This window comes from Prinia subflava, chromosome 7 (genome assembly GCF_021018805.1).
Source record: "Prinia subflava isolate CZ2003 ecotype Zambia chromosome 7, Cam_Psub_1.2, whole genome shotgun sequence".
Classification (NCBI taxonomy): Eukaryota; Metazoa; Chordata; class Aves; order Passeriformes; family Cisticolidae; genus Prinia; species Prinia subflava.
In genome coordinates, this window is record NC_086253.1 from 6,589,289 (window position 1) to 6,607,827 (window position 18,539).

Here is an 18,539-nt window from a genome sequence, read left to right on the forward strand (position 1 = left end):
GCCAGAATGTCTTCCATATGTCTGGAGGGTGAAAAATAGCAGGTACTGACAACCAGGGTTACTTCTTTGAGAGTGATTTTCAACTCATTTGCAACATTTCCCTATGAAGGACTTTTTTCATCCTGTCTCAATGTTTTTAAAACTTTAATTGCTGGATTGGCTTCTTTGGATGATCATTTATTAGTCAGATACAGCAGCTCAGGTGGAAACCTGCCAGCCACTCCCAAATGGGCTTTAGAGCATACAGTAGCTCCATCTGTCCACTATTAACACCATTTCTGATACCTGTTCTTGCTTAGATGTGACTGCAACATAAAATTGCCTAAGCATGCTCTGGTCTTCATCAAATGGGAAGCAGCTGCAGCTATTACAGAGTCTCACATGTCAAAAATGAAGTAGTCAAAGGAAAGTAAAGTTGTCAAAACAAAAAAGAAAAATTATTATTGTAAAATCATTAATGGTGGGTTATTCTCTAAGCATACTGGATGAGGTGAACAGCATCCAGGATACAATATTTGTTTAAACTCAATTTTCCCTTCTCTGGTGTACTGGTTATAATAACAAAGCCAAATCCACATTGCTTTTGGTTATGGAAATAGCACATTTTCTGTGAAATTCTCATGTCACCTGGTCTTAATTAGAAGTCAGAGACATACAGTTCTAATGATTAGAATTTCATATCATGGTTTACTGTGGTTTGTGCAAATGATTTTGAGTGTGTGCTAGTGCCAGGCATAGGGAATCAAACCTGTCAAGTTTTTAATAGGTTTCATGCTTTGCAGCACTAAACAAGATGATAACCTTGGCTCCTTATAACAACCCCAAATTACTTGAAATGTATAGGTGATAAACCCAGGCTCTAGTCTGCCAATAAAGCTAAGTGAAATTGCACACAGATCATCAAAGTGGGATCTCATTTCATTTACAGTATCGCACAATCCACTGGTGCTAATGTAAAACCTACATGACATGAAAGTGTCAAGGCCACTCTGCACTGCTAAAGGCTCACTTTTCTCCTACCAATTAGGTAATATTTGAAGTGCAAAACCATGACCACATTTTCCTTACTCTGGTAACTTTATTGGCAGAATTTTGTTAAAAGTATACCTGTTCCAGGGTGTTTTCTCAGAATGCTGGTTTTCATTGCAGCTGCTGCTGAGAAAATCTTTAATCCCACCATTTAGAGTGTTATTAAGAAGAAACCTCTGTTTTCAGATGTTTCAGAATGGCTTTAGAAATGAAGCCATTACAGAGGACAGTTACCAAGCCAGAAGTCAGCTTGTTTATTGGAGATAATCCTGGAAGCAGAGCTGGAATATTGTGTAGGGGCTGATCCTAAAAGAGGCTGAGGAACACTACCCAGGTGCATGGCTTATCTTCATTTTCCTGCACAGCTTGAAACATCCTCAGAAGTGATAAAGGCAGACTGTGACAACGTGGAGTCTTAACAGCACGAGCCCTGAAACCATCTGCTGTGTGATGGAACTTGCCAAACTTGCAGAAATCAAAGGAGGCATCAGTCAGTGCCCTGTTTTTGAGTGGGACACAATCCCACAAACCCAGCCTGTAGCTGCTTTACCTCCCACATCAGCAGAGCAGCCAGGTGTTTACCTGGAGATGTCTTAGGAGGTAACAGCCTTCACAGGCAGGGTGAGAACACCTGCAAACATCAGCCTCAGGTAGCTGAGCTTTTGTACCAGGGGCAGCTAAAGTAACCAGTACAAATTGGAACTTTAGAATCCAGTGAGCACCAAAATTCCTGAGGCAGAGTGCCCTCAGCTCTGCACAACAGCTGCTTGAAGTTTCTGAGGGGACAGATATTCACACCAGAACATTTTCCTGACTGCTTCTTACTCATCTGGGTTTGTGAACCCATTCCTCTGCCTTAGCTGGAGGCTATTTGGGTCTGCTCTCTCTCTGCCTTTTATGACAATCTCCTGCTCCTGTTCATGCTGTTTAGGCATCATTTTCCCCAACCCAAATATCTTGTGTGATCTTCACTCAAAAGTTTGTGGAGGGAAAAAAGGTGCAGGTGTCTTAATGACCCAGCTCAGAAGCACTGCAGTCCCTCCCCAGAGAAATCTCTGGGCACAGCTTTACTGGGAGGAAGCAATGGGAGCCAAAGGAGGAGCAACAGGGAGACAGACAGGCCCTCACTGGATTTGGGAGCACCAGAAAGCTTACCAGCTCTGAAGTTCATTCCCTCACTTCCTTTTTGAACCCGAAGAATGTTCCAGAACCTTCTTCAAGTACAGCAGGAGATGCAGAGGGCTCAGGTGCTTGCCCATCCTGAGGCAGCAGAGATCCCATTTCCACTTGATGTGTGAATGAGGTATTGGACATACTGTCCTGCCTGTGCTAAACTCTGAGCAATTCTGCAGCAGAATTGTTTATCTCTGTAGAGATACACCATAATCTCTGGTGTCTTCCTAAACTGGAGTTGTTCTTGTGGATTAAAAGCTGCTGCTTAGGAATGGGGATGCTGCTGTTGTGAGCAAAAGAGTCTTAACTCAGCCCACATCTGATGAAACAGAGTTTTAGTAAGCTGTGGAAGTTGCTAAATGAGTTCACATTAAGTGAACAGCAAACCCTCCCCTCAGAAAAACATTCTGGATTGAGGGTTAGATTTCACAAGGGTTTCTGAGTATTATTTTTTTAAGATCTTGTTAGATACTTCCAGTTGTTTTTTCCCTGAGAGCACCTAGGTGCTTTTGAAAATCCAACTTGCTCCATGTGGCTCTAAGAAATAATGCTAGGAGGGTGGTTTACATAGCCATTAAACTGAAAGACTTGAATTTGTTTACTCCTGTTAATAAAATCGTTGCTGAATTAAACTGTTTATATTGCTGCAGCTAATTTAGTTAACAAGACAAATTTGTTCAGCCTCATCAATGCCGTGCTCAGAAGCCTGGTAGTGATTAATCAAATTCCCCAACATTCATAAACCTTCTGTGAGATTGAGTAGACTCAACATAACTGTTATTATTGTTCTGTTTCTCTTTCAGAGGTGCCATGAAACGGGTCATGAAAGCCATGAACCGGGTGGACCAAAGGAAGCACGAGAAGTTTGCCAACCAGTTTAACTATGCACTGAATTAAATTCTCAATCACCTCTGCCCGCCCTTATTACAAGAGAGCAACTGCAAAACCCTTAATCAAAGATATTTGTATTTACACTACAATACTTTGCTAGGCACATTTTTACAGATGTCATTTCGAAATTGTTTCCAAGTTTAACTTATTTGATAATGAATATTAGTTTTGGAAAAGATGTGGTGCTGTGGAATTGAATGCATTTAAAAAGTTGATAATTATTTGAAATATACATGAAATAGAAATGTTTTATGACTTGTACATAATTTGAGTAAACTCTTCCTTCCTAAGGGACTCATGTAATTTATACCTCCTTTGACAAACACATGTGTTTAATTTTCTACTTTCATGCCTTCAGAGAAAAAGATACCTTAAAAACAATTTGATTGCTGCCAGGGATGGCAAAGCACAGAGCATTTCTCAGCCTACTGCTCTACAAGGTGAGCCACATCAAGCAGCACAGCAGCTCCTACAGCACCTCTGCAATCACCTTGGCACACAGTAAAAAAATCCAAATCAGCTGATGCCTGCAGATGATGAATAGGGTAGAGTTTGATTTCTGCAAACTGAATTCCAGGAGCTAAGTCAATCTTGGTAGCTGTGGCACAGATGGAAAAGCTGAAATGGCAAAGATCATCCTGGCCTGCCTCTTGTCTTCCCAAGATGGTATCCCAGCATCTCTCAGAACTGCTCCTGGGCAGCACATTGGGAAAGTCTGTAGGTGTGCACAGAATGGGCTCCAGTTTAACTGCTGTCAGAAAAGCTCCAGTATGAAGTGAAAATAAGAGGTTTTGAAAAATCACTCCAGTGGCACACTGGACTAGTGGCACAAGTGAACTGCCTGGCTTGGATCAGATAAAATTACATCAGGCTAAAGCCCCAGAGTGTGTCTAAGGACCCAGATATAAACAGAAGCATTTGGAATCTTCTAACTCCAGAGAATTAATGTGCAGTTGGATCCAGTGTGGGTTGTAGTTCTGGGCTGGGTACACAAATCTCCCAAACTTGTTTGGTGGCTGTAGTCAAGCTTCAGGAGAGAGAACTAAACAGTGACCAGTTGTGCTCTTGCAACATTTCATACAGCTTCGTGGGTAAAGAAAATCCAGAGGATCTGGAGGGTGGTGCTTCAAAATCAAATCAAGGTTGTGTCAGTGGGAAAAACGAGAACTGTAAGCAGATTTCTCCATGGTTATTCTTACCCCTGAGCATATGGTTACACCTGGGGAGTAAAAGCCTGGAAGGAAAAAAGACCACAGCATGTATGGTCTGGCACTCAAATACAAAGCATTTAAATAAATGAGCTTGGTATGGACCTTGTGAGCAGGACTTTGGAATGAAATGCATCCTTCAGCACATCCCCTCTGAGGTTTCTGGAGCAGGGTGAGGCATACTCCTTTTGCATGATGCCTTGTGGCTTCATTTTCTCTAAACTCACTTGAGGTGTGGCTTTATCAACCGGGTGTGGCTGAAAGTTTCTATTAGAAAACTGTTAACACTAAAAGGTTCCTAGAAATCATGGTTAAAATATTTATTTTTAGGGTTTTTTTAATTGGGAAGCAAAACATACAAATGGGATTTGTAAGCAGTTCTGCATGGACAGTAGATGGTGCCATACAGAACAGTTTGCACATTTGGGAAAGGCTTCAGTTAATCAAGATATGGGCATTATTGAAATAAAGAAAAGACAAAAAACTTTGTTTTGTGGCAAACAAAAAGTAAACCTGTTCCATTTAAAGTGGCTGTGAAAATGGGTGATAAAGGTGTTGCTGGTTATAAGGAGCCTCTAGCCAGGAGCAAGAGGTGTTGAATCCCAGAAGCCCAGACAGCACAAACCCAGCTCAGGTGTGTCCCAGCCCCAGCAGAGGCAGCTCAGGTGTGTCACAGTCACAGCAGAGGCAGCTCAGGTGTGTCACAGTCACAGCAGAGGCAGCTCAGGTGTGTCCCAGCCCCAGCAGAGGCAGCTCAGGTGTGTCCCAGCCACAGCAGAGGCAGCTCAGGTGTGTCCCAGCCCCAGCAGAGGCAGCTCAGGTGTGTCACAGTCACAGCAGAGGCAGCTCAGGTGTGTCACAGTCACAGCAGAGCCAGCTCAGGGGTGTCACAGTCACAGCAGAGGCAGCTCAGGTGTGTCACAGCCACAGCAGAGGCAGCTCAGGGGTGTCACAGCCACAGCAGAGGCAGCTCAGGTGTGTCACAGTCACAGCAGAGGCAGCTCAGGTGTGTCCCAGCCCCAGCAGAGGCAGCTCAGGGGTGTCACAGCCACAGCAGAGCCAGCTCAGGTGTGTCCCAGCCCCAGCAGAGGCAGCTCAGGTGTGTCACAGCCACAGCAGAGGCAGCTCAGGTGTGTCCCAGCCCCAGCAGAGGCAACTCAGGTGTGTCACAGTCACAGCAGAGCCAGCTCAGGTGTGTCACAGTCACAGCAGAGGCAGCTCAGGTGTGTCACTGTCACAGCAGAGGCAGGTGGCCACCTGCTGGTCTCCCTCACTCTGCAAAAGCCTGGCAGTGCTGCAGCTGCGTGTGGGGCCCATGCAGTGCTGTTAGACACATTAATGCTTTCACTCAGAGCTGATGTGAATGTCTCTGTAGTTATGCACCAGAGGATGTAAAGATGTTACAGCAGTACTCAAGTGATGAGAGTTGGCCATTTAAAGCCTTTAGGAGTGCCTCACCCTCACACCTTCAGCAAAGTCCCTGGCTTTGAATAGGCAGTGGCAGTCATGATGCACTTAACAGCTCTCCTGCTGGATTCAGGAGGTGGAGGCCAGGTCCCCTCTCAGCCTCTGAGGTGACAGTCCCACGTCCTGGCTCGGGGGACAGCCCAAGCCACCAGCAACTTCAATGCAGGAGAGCTGGTGGGAGACAGCTCACATCTGCTTCCCTGTGGGAACTGGAATTGAAGCACTAAGAAGCTAAAACTGCTTCGAGTAGGAAACTAGACAGAGAGTAAAAGATCTGTGCAGATTGCAGTCCCCAGACTGGGTCAGGGGAGGGCCAGATCTGCATGCTTATTCCCTAGACACCTGCCAGGAAAAACACCACTGAGCTTCATGGACTCAGGAGAGTTTCCTCATTGATGTCACCACCAGCTAGATCTGCCCTCAGGACCCCATGGACACCAAAGGCAGAGAGAAGGGTGTCCTCTGGTAACTTCTGCAGAGCAATTTCTCCATGTCTGTTCTGGGATGCTCTGGGACAGCTGCATTTAAATGTACCCAAAACAGGTAACAGCATTCTGCTTCTAGATGAAAATGACACTTGAATTTGCATCTGCAAACAATCAAGTTCTGCTCCAAGCAGTGCCTAAGGAGGTCTCGATGTGCTGGGAGTGTAGAGGGAAGTTAATCCATAGCCAGGAAAGAAAGAAAAAACGGGAGAGAGTTGAGGTGTCAAGGGGAGGTAAGCCAGGAGCTGAAGGTGAAAATCAGGGCAATGTCCTTCCTGACAAGGGCACCAGCACACACCCCCAAGCAAGAAAACAATCTTGGCAATAGGAACAGGCAGCCACCCGTTCCCTGAAGGACCCCCAAGATAAAAGGGAGGTCTGGAGCCAAGTCAGCAAGGAGAGATCAGCTACAAAGCCAAGCACAGCCCACCAACAGCACAGCTCAGGCAGGAGACCCCACTGAAATGCAGTTCCCCTGCACCAGCTGGAGGGTTCAGGAGGAGGCTCCTGGTGGGTCTCTCCCCGTTTAGCTGCTCTCATGGCAGCCTGAGCCAAGGTGCTGCAGTTGTGCCACATCAGGGCAGAACTTGGGCATCTGCTGGGGTGTGGGGTGGGGACACCAGGAGGATTTAAAAGGTGCTGAGAGGGTAAAAAGAGAAATTAGATCCTGCTGATACATTCAGAGCCCTCGGAGCATCCCTCTCACTGGATGTGGTAATGGTCTTATTACAAAATCCTCAACAGAAATTGAAGGAATTAAGGGAAAAGCCTCAAAGCAGCAGCCTGGATCAGAGCAGTCTGAACCCTCCCCACCCCTTCAGCTGGGAGAGATGCTAAAGATCCCAAAACTTAGCACATTCCCCAGAAAGTACACGTGGATGAGAGCCAGGGCTGCCTGGCAGCTGGACAAATTGTGACCCGTGGGATAAAATTGTTCTCCCAGGTGTGGGAGTCAGATGCTGCCCCTGAAGGAAAGGAAGGAGAAAGATCCCTAAGTTACTCCGGTTTCTGAGTTGGTGCTTTCCCTCTTCATCTTCAAAGCTGATTGAGTGGAGGAAGATGAGGATTCACGTCCTTGCTGAGCCTTTCCTGTCAGCTGGGTGTGAGGAATACAGAGCCTAAATTCTGTGCCAGCCCAGGAGAGGTGGGAGACCCGGCTCTGCCATGCTGGGAGGAGGGCATGGAGTGTTTGTGCTGGGGACAGGCTGCACCACAGCCTGGGCAAACTGAGCTAGGCTTATGTCAGCACAATCTGCTTCTCCATCTCCAAATGTCTGTGACTGAAATATCATCATTTGGCTTTCTGGGTAGAATTCCCCTTGCTTTTCTGCCTGCCAGTGCCCTGAGCAAAAACCCAGCTCTCCTGTGCCAAGCGCTCGTATGTTTTACCATTATCATGAGGAATCCTCTCTGTTGAGGGGTTAAGGAAAATCTTATTATATTTTTTTTAAATGTAGTGCTAATTAGTTTAGATGTAATGAGCAGCATTAGGCTTCTGGTTGCTTTGAAAGGGGTTGTTGAATAACCATTTCTGATGATATTCCAATTTGCATAATGACAAGGTGTTGGCATTGCATCCACTATTAATTTGCTGTATTTATAATGCCATTATGGAGCCACTCTTATCCTCATGCACTGTAAAAGGTATATGGAAATATAATATATGATCCTGCTTGTTTGGAAATTGCTTTTGTATATCTTTGAATTTTTGTAATAGTATTTTTGGCAGCTGAAGGCTAACAGCACCACCAGGAGAATCTGCCACAGGGTTTCACTAGAAATTAAATGCTGCTTCCATGTGTGCACGAGTGTTTCTTTTCCCCAGTGCTGGAGCAGAGGCAGCAGAGGTGTGATCAGGTGTGCTGCAGAGCGTGCTCAAGGCAAACACAGTATTTCACTCCAAATCACCCCTACCAGGCTTACTGCTGGTGCTTGAAGTCCCAAAGAGCATCCTTAATCACAACTCTCAAAACATTTAACAGGTCACAGAGAGTGCAGCTGGGTGCTATGAACTCCGGTCAACACAAGGAATTGGAGGAGCCCAACCAGCATCTCGTTCAAATCCCCTCTTCCTGCACTTCCCTTCCCTCCTGCAGACTTTGGGAACCAAGGAACAGGAAATAAACTTGTCACTCCACCTGTGTTACAGTGAAAAAGGGGGAAAGAGTCCCTGTATGTGCAGGATGAGTTCTTGTAATGTATGTGTGTGGTTACAGAGAAAAAATATGAAGAAATAAAAAGAACAATAATTGATTTATTTAAAAAGAACAACAAATAATATTTAATATTGATATAATAATTATAATAACCAATTGAATAATTGATTTATTTATGGTAAGTTTAGTAGAATTATTTTGCTTCTCTTGAAAAGTTTTCTGAAGGGGGGAATATTTGCTGTGTAAACCATCACCCCACATAAATGTTACTGTGACAATATTTCAGTTCTTTGCTGTGGTGTCGTCTCTCTTTTATTGCTACTGTAACATGTTTCTGGTTTGTGTTACTGCAGAGAAGAAAACCTAGAAGATGTATTCTAAACTAAAGTCTATCACTTTTAGTAGACCTGGCTGGTTTTAGCTACCTGAACATGTGTCACATCGTAGGAATAAATTAGTAAATCATGTACAGATACAGCCTGACCCTGCATGTCCAGACTTTTATGTTCTAGCTATGCTCTGGGTTCTGGCTGCTTCTCTATCAGTGCAGAGTGCATCCATAGGATTTCCAGCACCTACAGGGTTTCTCCTGAGTGGGCACGTAGCTGTGGCTTTCCAAGGCTGTAATAACCTGTTTTAAAGCTTATTCTGTATGATGAATTCACATCTCTGCCTGACAGCATCAGGAAAGGAGAAAGAGCTCTTCTGTCAGGATTATTTTCACTGTGCCAGCCCCCATTCTGTCCACCTGAGATGTCTGTTTAACAAAAGCTTGTGGCACAGAACATGAATGTGTGAGCAAGAGGGGAAGAAGCAAAAAACCCCACCAGCTAGAGAAGAATGTGGTTTATGTAAACTTTTTATGTAAGCCCACTTTGAGCCACAAATTCATTTGAATCTTCTTTGTTTACTTGCCTGTCCCCTTTATCCCCAGTATCCCTCTGTTTTCTGCTTTGGTTTACCTCCCAGAGTCTGGAAAATCTTCCAATATCAGAAAAAAAAAAATCTTTCTTTTATTTGCTCTTAAGAAAGGCTCTACAAGAACCATATATACTTGGTTATCTTTGAGACAGAACCTGAAGACCAGAAATGCCCAGACACTGTAAAACCATTTTCCTTTGAGTATTTAAATTCAATTGTTTGAGCAGAATTGTCATGTAATACAGGAACTCATGGTTATTTGTTAATATAGCAGACTACAAGCAGGCATCATGGTATATTTTTGGGAAATGGATTTAAGTTTATACAGACAAAGCTTTATGTTTAACTTTTCACTTGTGTAGTGTAAGACTAGAAACATGTAACATGACTGAGTTCAGTCTGAAACAGAAGGTCTGAAATACTTTTCAAAAACCTCTAAGAATTAAAAAAGTAACTCACTGCACCCTGACTAAGTGGAAACAACCCAAGGAATTTTTGCAAGCGATGGTACAAACTGGTTTGCAATGACTTTGTGAAACATCATTGATTGCTGAGTGAAATCAGTGACACAAAATATTTGAAAATAGTTTTAGTTCTTTCTCAATTGTTTGGAATGTATTTGTCTGTATTTATGTGCTTTTATTTCTGATTATAGGACATTTAACTGAACAACTGAAACTTGTTCAGTATAAGCTGAAGTGTATGAAGTAAGATAGATGCAGTTTCCTTTTTTTAACCTCATTCATTCACAGAGTGAACAACAGTAAGATGCAATTAATATGTGAATCTTTTCTTATTAAAAGAGCTTTGCACAATTGGATTTAACATGGATTTCATGGGAATTAGTCCAAAAATATGCTGATGCCCCAGATCATCTCTGGTACATGCCAAAGATGTCACTTGAACACGTTGAATCAGGCTTTGAATGTTCTGCTCAGTCTGTCACAGCTGAGACTCAGTCCTCTGGCGAATGCTTTGCTCAATGTCCCCTTGGGTGTGTTCTGTGTTCTGAATCCCCTACACTAGATTTTATGAATGAATAATAAAGTAATTAAAGAAATAATTTGACTGACAGAATGAACCAGAGCAAACACCTCCTGCTTGTGTCATAACCATCATCCCCTCAGTCAGCGTGTTCTACTTGTTCTGTTCCAGGGTATGTTGATAATTCATGGAAATGAGCTCCAAGAGCCCTGAGCAGGAGCACTGGGCATGGTGTGCAGGGCAGCAGGGACAGCAGACAGGCACCACATGGGAATTGGATTTTGGGCCTTGCTGGGGGGTCACTGTGGGAGCTTTGGGGGTTTTCTGTGACTCCCTAATGGGCCAGCCTCAAATGCTGCATCAAGCCGTGTTTGACTCTCCTGCAGAGCCAGTGTCAGTGGGCAGGAGCACGGGGGATGAGTTGGGAGGTTCAGGCAGGTGAGAGCATTTTCCTTTAGCACACCAGGGCTGTGCATTCACACCTGAGATGTTCCTCAGCAGCTGCCCTGTGTCGACATCTCACACTTCTCACTGTCAGGTTTACACCCACACTCTGCTCCAACACCATCAGCCAGCTGCAGGGTTTTGGTCCAGGGAGCATTGTTTGAGCTGCCTTGTTGGTGCTGGTTCTCCAAATGCCCTCTGGACACAGGAGTACCTGTGAGCAGAGTGTAAAACACGTCCTGCAGCACTACAGGTGCTGCACACTGGGGAAGACACACACTAGAGCTGAGGCTGTGCAGTTTTGCTGTAGAATTTTATGGTCTCAGACCTCTGGATGAGGCATTGGAGCAAGGGTTATCAATAACTTCCTAAACTATGCTGAGAAAGATACCTGCGGCTCTGTTTTCAGCACTGCCATAAAATGTGAGAAGCCTTGTTAAATCGCATTTAATGACCGGGAATCTCAGGCTGACTCCTTCATCCAGCAGCTGTGAGTAATAATACTCACACGAGCAGGTTTCACTGGCAGGACACTAACCAGCCTGGAGCAGGGGAATCATGTAGTCTGAAACTCCGGGCAGCTCCTCTTGGAGCCAAATTATTTCCCACTGGCAGGGAACTGCTGGGAGCTCCCGGAGCGCAGACAGGGGTTGAATTATCTCTTTATTCAGCTGTGTCATGCCTCATCTGAGCTAACAGTTTGGCTGCTAGTGGCACTTACTCAAACCTGGTGCAGCATAGTGTGAGAGAATCTCCTGAGTGCCGTTTTCCCAGTTTAGCTGGTTTTCTTCTACCACTAAGAACTGTGCAGAGCAGTACTCCAAGCATTACTACCTGTCGTGGTTTCCCTAAAAATTTACTTTAGAACACCTCTCATCGTAAAAGTTCTCATTTTGACAAGTGCAAATGACTCTGGTCAGAGACTTCTGGTGCTTGTACGCTTCTGCATGCGGGGAGGTGAGGAGAGGACGCGGAGCATCCCGCATCACCCGGAGCATCCCGCATCACCTGGAGCATCCCGCATCTCCTGGAGCATCCCGCATCACCTGGAGCATCCCGCATCGCCCGGAGCATCCCGCATCACCTGGAGCATCCCGCATCTCCTGGAGCATCCTGCATCACCCGGAGCATCCCACATCCTCCCCGCGGCTCCCGCAGGCTGCTGGCTCCGCACCCAGCGCGAACCGCGCACCCTGCGGGTTCGGCGGAGCCGGCTCCGCTCTCCCCCGGTCTCCAAAATCGGCGGTCGCGGCAGATTTTATTTCCGGGGGGGGGGCTGAAATATTTGATTCCATTCTAGCACCGGGAGGGAGCGGGGGAAAGGAGCTGGGCGGGGAGCGAAGCCCGGACACCCCGGCACCGCCCGGGCAGCGATGCGGAGGCGAGTGCCGAGAGGAAGGGAATGATGCTCTGCTACTCAAAAATCCCTCCGCAAAAGACTTAGAATTTCCCCCGAGGAGAAAAAAAAAAGAAAGAAAAAAAAAAAAAAAAAAAAAAAAAAAAGAGAGAGAGAGAAAACAACCCCACCCCAAACAAACCCAAACCCCAAAATTAGTGGGAAATTAAATCTCTTCCGCGGTGTGAGTTTTGAAGTCAAGCAGGGAGTGGGGAAAAGGGGTAACAGCGTCCCTGGGGCAGCGGAGCCACCTCGGGGTGCTCACAGTGGTTACAGACTTTTTCTTTGAAAGTTAAAAAAGAGAAATGTCGTAAAAGACCAACTTTGATACGAATTTAAAAGTAATCAGCGGAACGGCGATGAAAAGATTATTTTATTTTTAAAGTTGTGGAATCTGAGTGAAAGAGCTGATGTATTAAATTTACATAAATCCAAAATGCCGGACTTCCCATCATCGGAAACATGGCAGAGTTGTCGGATTCCCTCTATATATGATATTTGTTCTGTCCGTAGTATTGCACAAATCGGCAAAGCCAATTAATAAAATGCAAACAAGAAAATTGAGAAGGGAAATACCCTCCCTCGTACGAGAAGAATAAAGTTTATTTGCGTATAAGAAATACGCTCTCAGAGTAAACGAAAAGAAAAAGGATGATGCAAGACATCCCTCGGAGCGTCTCATGAGGCAGGCGTTTTCCAGAGGAAATTTGTCTTACAGATTCACCCGAAAACCAGGGACTCGCCACCTCGGAAAGCGCCGCTTCTTTAGAGTTTATTGATTAATTTAAAGTGTTTAGCAAACAAAGTGCTCTCTTTATCACCTCTTGCTCATTACTCCCTCGTCTTATACATTAATTATAAAGTTAAAACTTTTTTTTTTTTTTTTGTAACAACCAGAAATATACAGAAATTATTAACGTAAAAAACCAGCCCTGCACCCCAGGAGGCGCCCCTTCCCGGGGGGAACCCCCGGCCCGGCTCGGGGGTCGATGGACGGTGACACTTGTAAAAAACATCCCTCGTCACCTTGAGGTCACGGGAGGGAGCGGGGCGTCCTTGCTTCTGCAATGTCGAGGGACAGGACCGATAGTTCTCCGTTTTACCCTGAGAGTCAAATGGGTACATAATCTTTTTTATCATTATTATTATTCTTCTTTTAAAGTCTTTCGCTAGTGGCCAGACCAGAATAAAAACAAAGGCAAATAATATTAATAATAATTCTTAAATTAATCAAACCCACATAGCAACGAGGGACGGTGAAAATAATAAAAAAAAATACAGGTAACGATGAGATTTACATCTACTTGTATGTACACGGGGGAGGGAGGTTTCTCCTCCTCCTTCCCTCAGCAGCGCAGTCCGGACACATCGCGTACAAAAAGGGTCGTAGAAAGGCCCGAGGGCGGGGGAGCCTCCCGGGAGCCCCCGGCCGCTCCTTCAGCCCCTGGGAAGGAACACGGGGCTGTCCCTCTGTCCCGGTGTCGCTGTCCCTCTCCCCGGTGTCGCTGTCCCTCTGCCCCGGTGTCGCTGTCCCTCTGCCCTGGTGTCGCTGTCCCTCTGCCCCGGTGTCGCTGTCCGTCTCCCCGGTGTCGCTGCCGCTCCGTTCTCGCTTTCACCTCTCGGGTGCGGGGTTGGGACGGGGCCCGGGTGATCCTCGGAGGGCACAGCGGGAAGGAGCCGGGAGTGAGGAGGAGGAGGAGGAGGAGGAAGGAGCGTCGGGCTTATAGGTGCGGGGTGTAGAAAGCCGGCGCGCCGTAAGTCTGGGAGCCCAGGACGAAGGGCGAGAGGACGGCGGGGCTGGGCAGGAAGGGCAGCTGGGCGGCGCAGACCAGCCCTCCGGCCGGGTGCCCGGCGTAGCTGCCGGGGCCGTGCATGGAGAGAGGGGCGCCCATGGGCGGCGAGTGGCTGAGGGGGCTGAGCCCCCCCGGCAGGGCCCCGCCGCCCAGCGCGGCCCCCGCCCCGCCGCCGCCGCCGCCGCCCGTGGGCGCGCTGGTGTCGGCGCCCGGGTTCTGCTTCTTCCACTTGGTGCGGCGGTTCTGGAACCAGATCTTCACCTGCGTCTCGGTGAGGCTGAGGGACAGCGCCAGGTTGAGGCGCTCGCACACCGACAGGTACCGCGTGGATTTGAACTTGTTTTCCAGCGCCACCAGCTGCTCGTAGGTGAAGGCTGTCCGCGCCCGCCGGGGCTTGCCCGACTTGGAGTCCGAGCCCGTCCGCTTCCTCTTGGGCTTGGCCTGCGGGCCGGGCTGCGCCCCGGCGGGCGCCGGCGGCGGCGGAGGGGGCGCGGGGGCCGGGACCAGCCCCGCCTCGGCCGCCTCGGCCCGGAGCGGGCCCGGCTCGGGCTCCGCGGGCGCCGCGGGGCCGGAGCTGCCGCTGCTGCCGCTGGTGCTGCCGCTCTCCTCGCTGCACAGCTCCTCGTCGTCCGGCAGCTCGCTGTCGGGGCTGCGGCTCGGCCGGCTGCTGTAGTCCAGGTCGCACTCCTCGGCCTTGTAGAGCTCCCCGTCCTCTGCGGACAAGCGACAGCCGCTGTTAGGGCTCGCCGGCCCCCGCCCCGCCCGCCCCCAGCCCAGGGCCGAGGGCAGCCGGCAGAGCCCGTCCGCCCCGGGGTGCGCCCGCCCGGTGTCCCCGCTGCTCTTGGGACACCGTGCCCGGTCCCCCCTCGGTCCCTCCCAGTCCCCACCGGCCCCCCTCGGCCCCTCCGCCTGCCGCGGGGATGGAGCAGGGCCGGCCCCTCGGGTGCGGGGCTGCTCCGGCCGCCCCGAGGAAGGGCTGGGCTGGGCAGAGCGGTGGGGATGGGGCTCGGAACTGCAGCTCGGCAGCCGGGAAGGGGCTGTGCAGCCCGGGGAGGCTGTGCCAGCGCTGCCCCTTCCAAGCCGCCTCTTCGGTACCGAGAGCGGGCCGGGATAGGGGATGCGCCCCGCTTCCCACGGCCCCAGCGCGCCCACCAAATACCCGGGGCTGGAAAGGCCCTTGGGAAGGCAGCAGGGAGAGGGAGAGGGAGAGGGAGGGTCCCCGGGGTGCCCGAGGGGCAGCGGGGCGCTGGTAGGGGCGAGGAGCGGCCGGGGAGAGGCCGTGCCCGGGGAGCGGGCAGCAGGGATGTCAAAGCGCCTCTAACAATTTTAGTGACGGGAATCTCCGAATCGATGGGTGATTTGCTGGGTTTTGCTCTGGCATTTTTAACCCTTCCTGCGTCTGGTTTGACCTCTTGTCACTTCCCGAGATGGAAGTATTAAAGTGGAGTAAATACTTGTATTGATTAGCAGAGCAGATACAAACTTAATTAAACTCATTTTGTGCAATGTACAAACTAGTTAACGGTCATTTAATTTATTTGGGTTTATATTACGCTCCAATTAACGGGTCTCCATCGGAGAACAGGGTAATTATCCGATATTTAAGGCTATTGGACTTGTGCTGACGATTCTGTCATTATGAAGCTTGAAAGCAAATCGCGTTTTCCGGAGAAGCGGCTCCTCCCCATCCCGGCCGGGCCGGGCTCCTTCGGGGAGGGAGAGGAGAATCCTCCCCGGGCCGGGGCTGGACAGGCCGGGCACAGCCCCTGGGTACCGTCCCTTTCCGCCGGTGCTTTCAGACACTCCTAAACTTCCTCCTCTCACTTCTGCAGCGGGGCCGGAGCTCCGGGAACCCCTAATCAAGGGCTCCTTTAATTTGGTTAACTGAGATACGCAAATAGGAAATGAATCGCGGGGCTGTCACCCTCACCCCGTCCGCAGTTCAGTTGTTTTTAATCCCCCCCAAACCTGAACACACCTCAAGTTTGCTCCGTGTCCTCACGCCGGACCCCCTAACTCCGGCATGAAAAATCAGAGGTGGTTTTAAAAGTGTGTTTTGTTCAATGCGTCGATTTCAGATACGGCTGGTTCAGTAGGAGAAATAAGGGCAGAGTATTATTGTCCTTTTAATCCCGAAAATATCCCCAAATAACTCAGGGTTCATTAGGAGCCCTTTCCGGCTTTCTGTTCGGGTCGGAGCACGGCAAACACGGGCCATCGCCGCCGAACAGAAGGGAACCGGGGCTCTTTTCCCGCAGCCCGACCCAGACAAGCGTCCTGCAACCTGTGGGACCTGCTAGAAATTGCGGGGCGGAATTTTTTTTACTGCAACGATTTATAAAAAGTACGTGAGGCTGCGCCTGCGGGGCAGACTCGGGGGCTGAGCCCAGCCCCGGCACCCACACCCGGACCGGACCGGGAACCTGCAGCTGGCAGATTCGGAGTTTTATTTTCCAGCTAGGGAATCCCAGCCGTTGGTCAACTAAAAATTTTTAAGACAAAAAAATTGCAACGCGAATAGAATTGGCGACGGAGTTGGACGCCGGGATTGTTATTTTGGTTTTGGGATAGATCAAATGGTAATTTAATGGGGAGTTTGAACTGTTATTTTTAACATTAAAATAGTTTTACGAGCAGCAAGTGGCGAGCGCTATTTTCACTCTCTTTTGGCCAGGAAGCCTTCGCGGTTTTCAGAGGGGTTGGTACTTTTCTGAACATTTCTCCTGGATTAAACCACCACTTGAGCTAATTTTAATTACCATGGGGAAAGAGAATAATTAAATGTCGTGATTTCCGAGCGGTCCCAGATCTATTCCTGGCCACTGCCACGACATTAGGACGGTGTGACCGGAGGAGTCCCTGTGTGGAGTGTCCGGGGAACTCGTCAGTGAGGCGCACCGCGGTGCCTCCAAACAGATTTATTCTAGGAGAAGAAATGGAGTTGAATTTCTCTCTTTGTCTGGAGATAAAAGTGTGAGATTAGCGATAGGTTAACCTCGTCAGTCTTTCTGATCGCCCAGGTCTATTTAATATGACGAAAGTCAGATGAGTTTAGAGGAATAATTACTCCAGACCTGCATCACTTTTAAAAATCGCTTTTGAATTCTATTAGTGCCCCATTCCTGCTTTTGCTTTACAGATAAAAAATGCAGCATGGCTCGGGCTGGAGCAGATTCCAGACCTCTTTCGCTGCCTAATTTTACTTGACAGAGTCCCGCTATGGCGGGCTTGGAAACCTCCGAGTCCTCCTCTCTCGCCCCAGACACAGAGAAATTATTTTTCCTAAGCCGAGAAGTTTATCCCCTGCAGCTCCCTGCCTCTCCTCTCCCCTCTCTGGACATGGAATAACTATAGATATTTTCCACAACACCGCCTTTTCCCGGAAAGCCTCCGCGATCCCCAGAGTCGCGGTGTTTAGAGGTGAGAAAGTTGGGATATTCGGACCCAGAAAGAAAAAGCAATCTAGAGCTTGGGTCGAATGCAATTCCCGATCAATAGCGAGCCCTAATAAGTGTAATAGGTTTTAATCGAGTAATTATCCGAATTTTGACCCTATAATTTAGATGTTAGGGAAGAGTTTGCAAGGTGCTTGAAAGAGATATGCACAATTCGATAATAGGATATCGATCCAAGCAGTCCTACATGCCACTCTGGGGCGATTTTCCCCATTATCCAGCCTCTTTACGCTGCTAAGCACATTTTACCTTAAATGTAATCGAAGGAATTTAATTGTTTTTCCAGAGATAACCAGCATTTTGTCACAATTAGTCTGATTTGTCCTAAAAAAGCCAAGGGGAGAGAGAAAATTGAATCTGTCGCCCAGAGCAACGGGAGGCAGCGGCGGGGGGAGGACGGGAGAGGGGTCCGAGGCTGGGGAGAGAGACACAAAGTCACAAACGCCCGGGGGGGCCTAGGCGAGGTGGGGGTACCACGGGAGGCTTTTCTCAGCCTCGGGGCCGGGGTCCGGCCCTCCGAAGCCGGAGGAGCCGCTCTCAAGTTTGGCTAAGCCGGAGCTTACAGGCAGCGCTGGCGTCCCTGCGAGGAGGAGGATGAGGATGGCGAGGTTCCTCCCCATCCCAGCCAGGCCGGCATCCCTGGGCTGATGCAAGGCGCGAACAGCTCCGTGTGTGCCCCGAGCTCCTCGGAAAGGCGGGGAGCGAGCCCCGGGCCCCGCCGGCAGCTCCGGCCTGTCCCGGAGGATGCTCCCGGCTCCCCCCTTGCCATCCCTCCGCCTAGCACAGAATTCCGCCTCTCTACATCCAGCAGCAGCAGCAGCGCAGGGCGCATTTACCCTTCCCCGGAGCCGGCTGCCCGCAGCCCCCCGAGGCTGCCGGGGGGAGGGATGAGATGTCAAAGCATGCGAGACCCTGCTGGGGGAACTCGGGGCAGCCCCCTGCTCGGAGGGGCTCCGAGCCTCAGACCTACTTACTGATCAGCTCTGCCGACTTCTTGCACGCCTCGAAATCTTCGGCGAGAGCCTTTTGCTCGGCCAGCTCCGTCGCTGAGTCCTCGGGCTTATCCTCCGCCCCCAGAGTGAACTCGGTCGCCGCCGATTTGTACAAGCCCGCGCAGTGCCGCCGCTTGCTGTTGAA

At 49.1% G+C, this 18,539-nt stretch overlaps 1 protein-coding gene across 1 annotated transcript in view; it reads left to right on the plus strand.

Annotated features, from left to right (window-relative positions):
- Positions 1-4,405, plus strand: part of UVSSA (UV stimulated scaffold protein A) — a 44,969-nt gene extending 40,564 nt beyond the window's left edge. Inside the window, exon 13 of the mRNA XM_063401457.1 lies at positions 3,006-4,405. Coding sequence (XP_063257527.1) covers positions 3,006-3,099 — 94 coding nt within the window. The 3' untranslated portion in view covers positions 3,100-4,405. The remainder of the gene's footprint in view (positions 1-3,005) is intronic.
- The last annotated feature ends 14,134 nt before the right edge of the window (positions 4,406-18,539 follow it).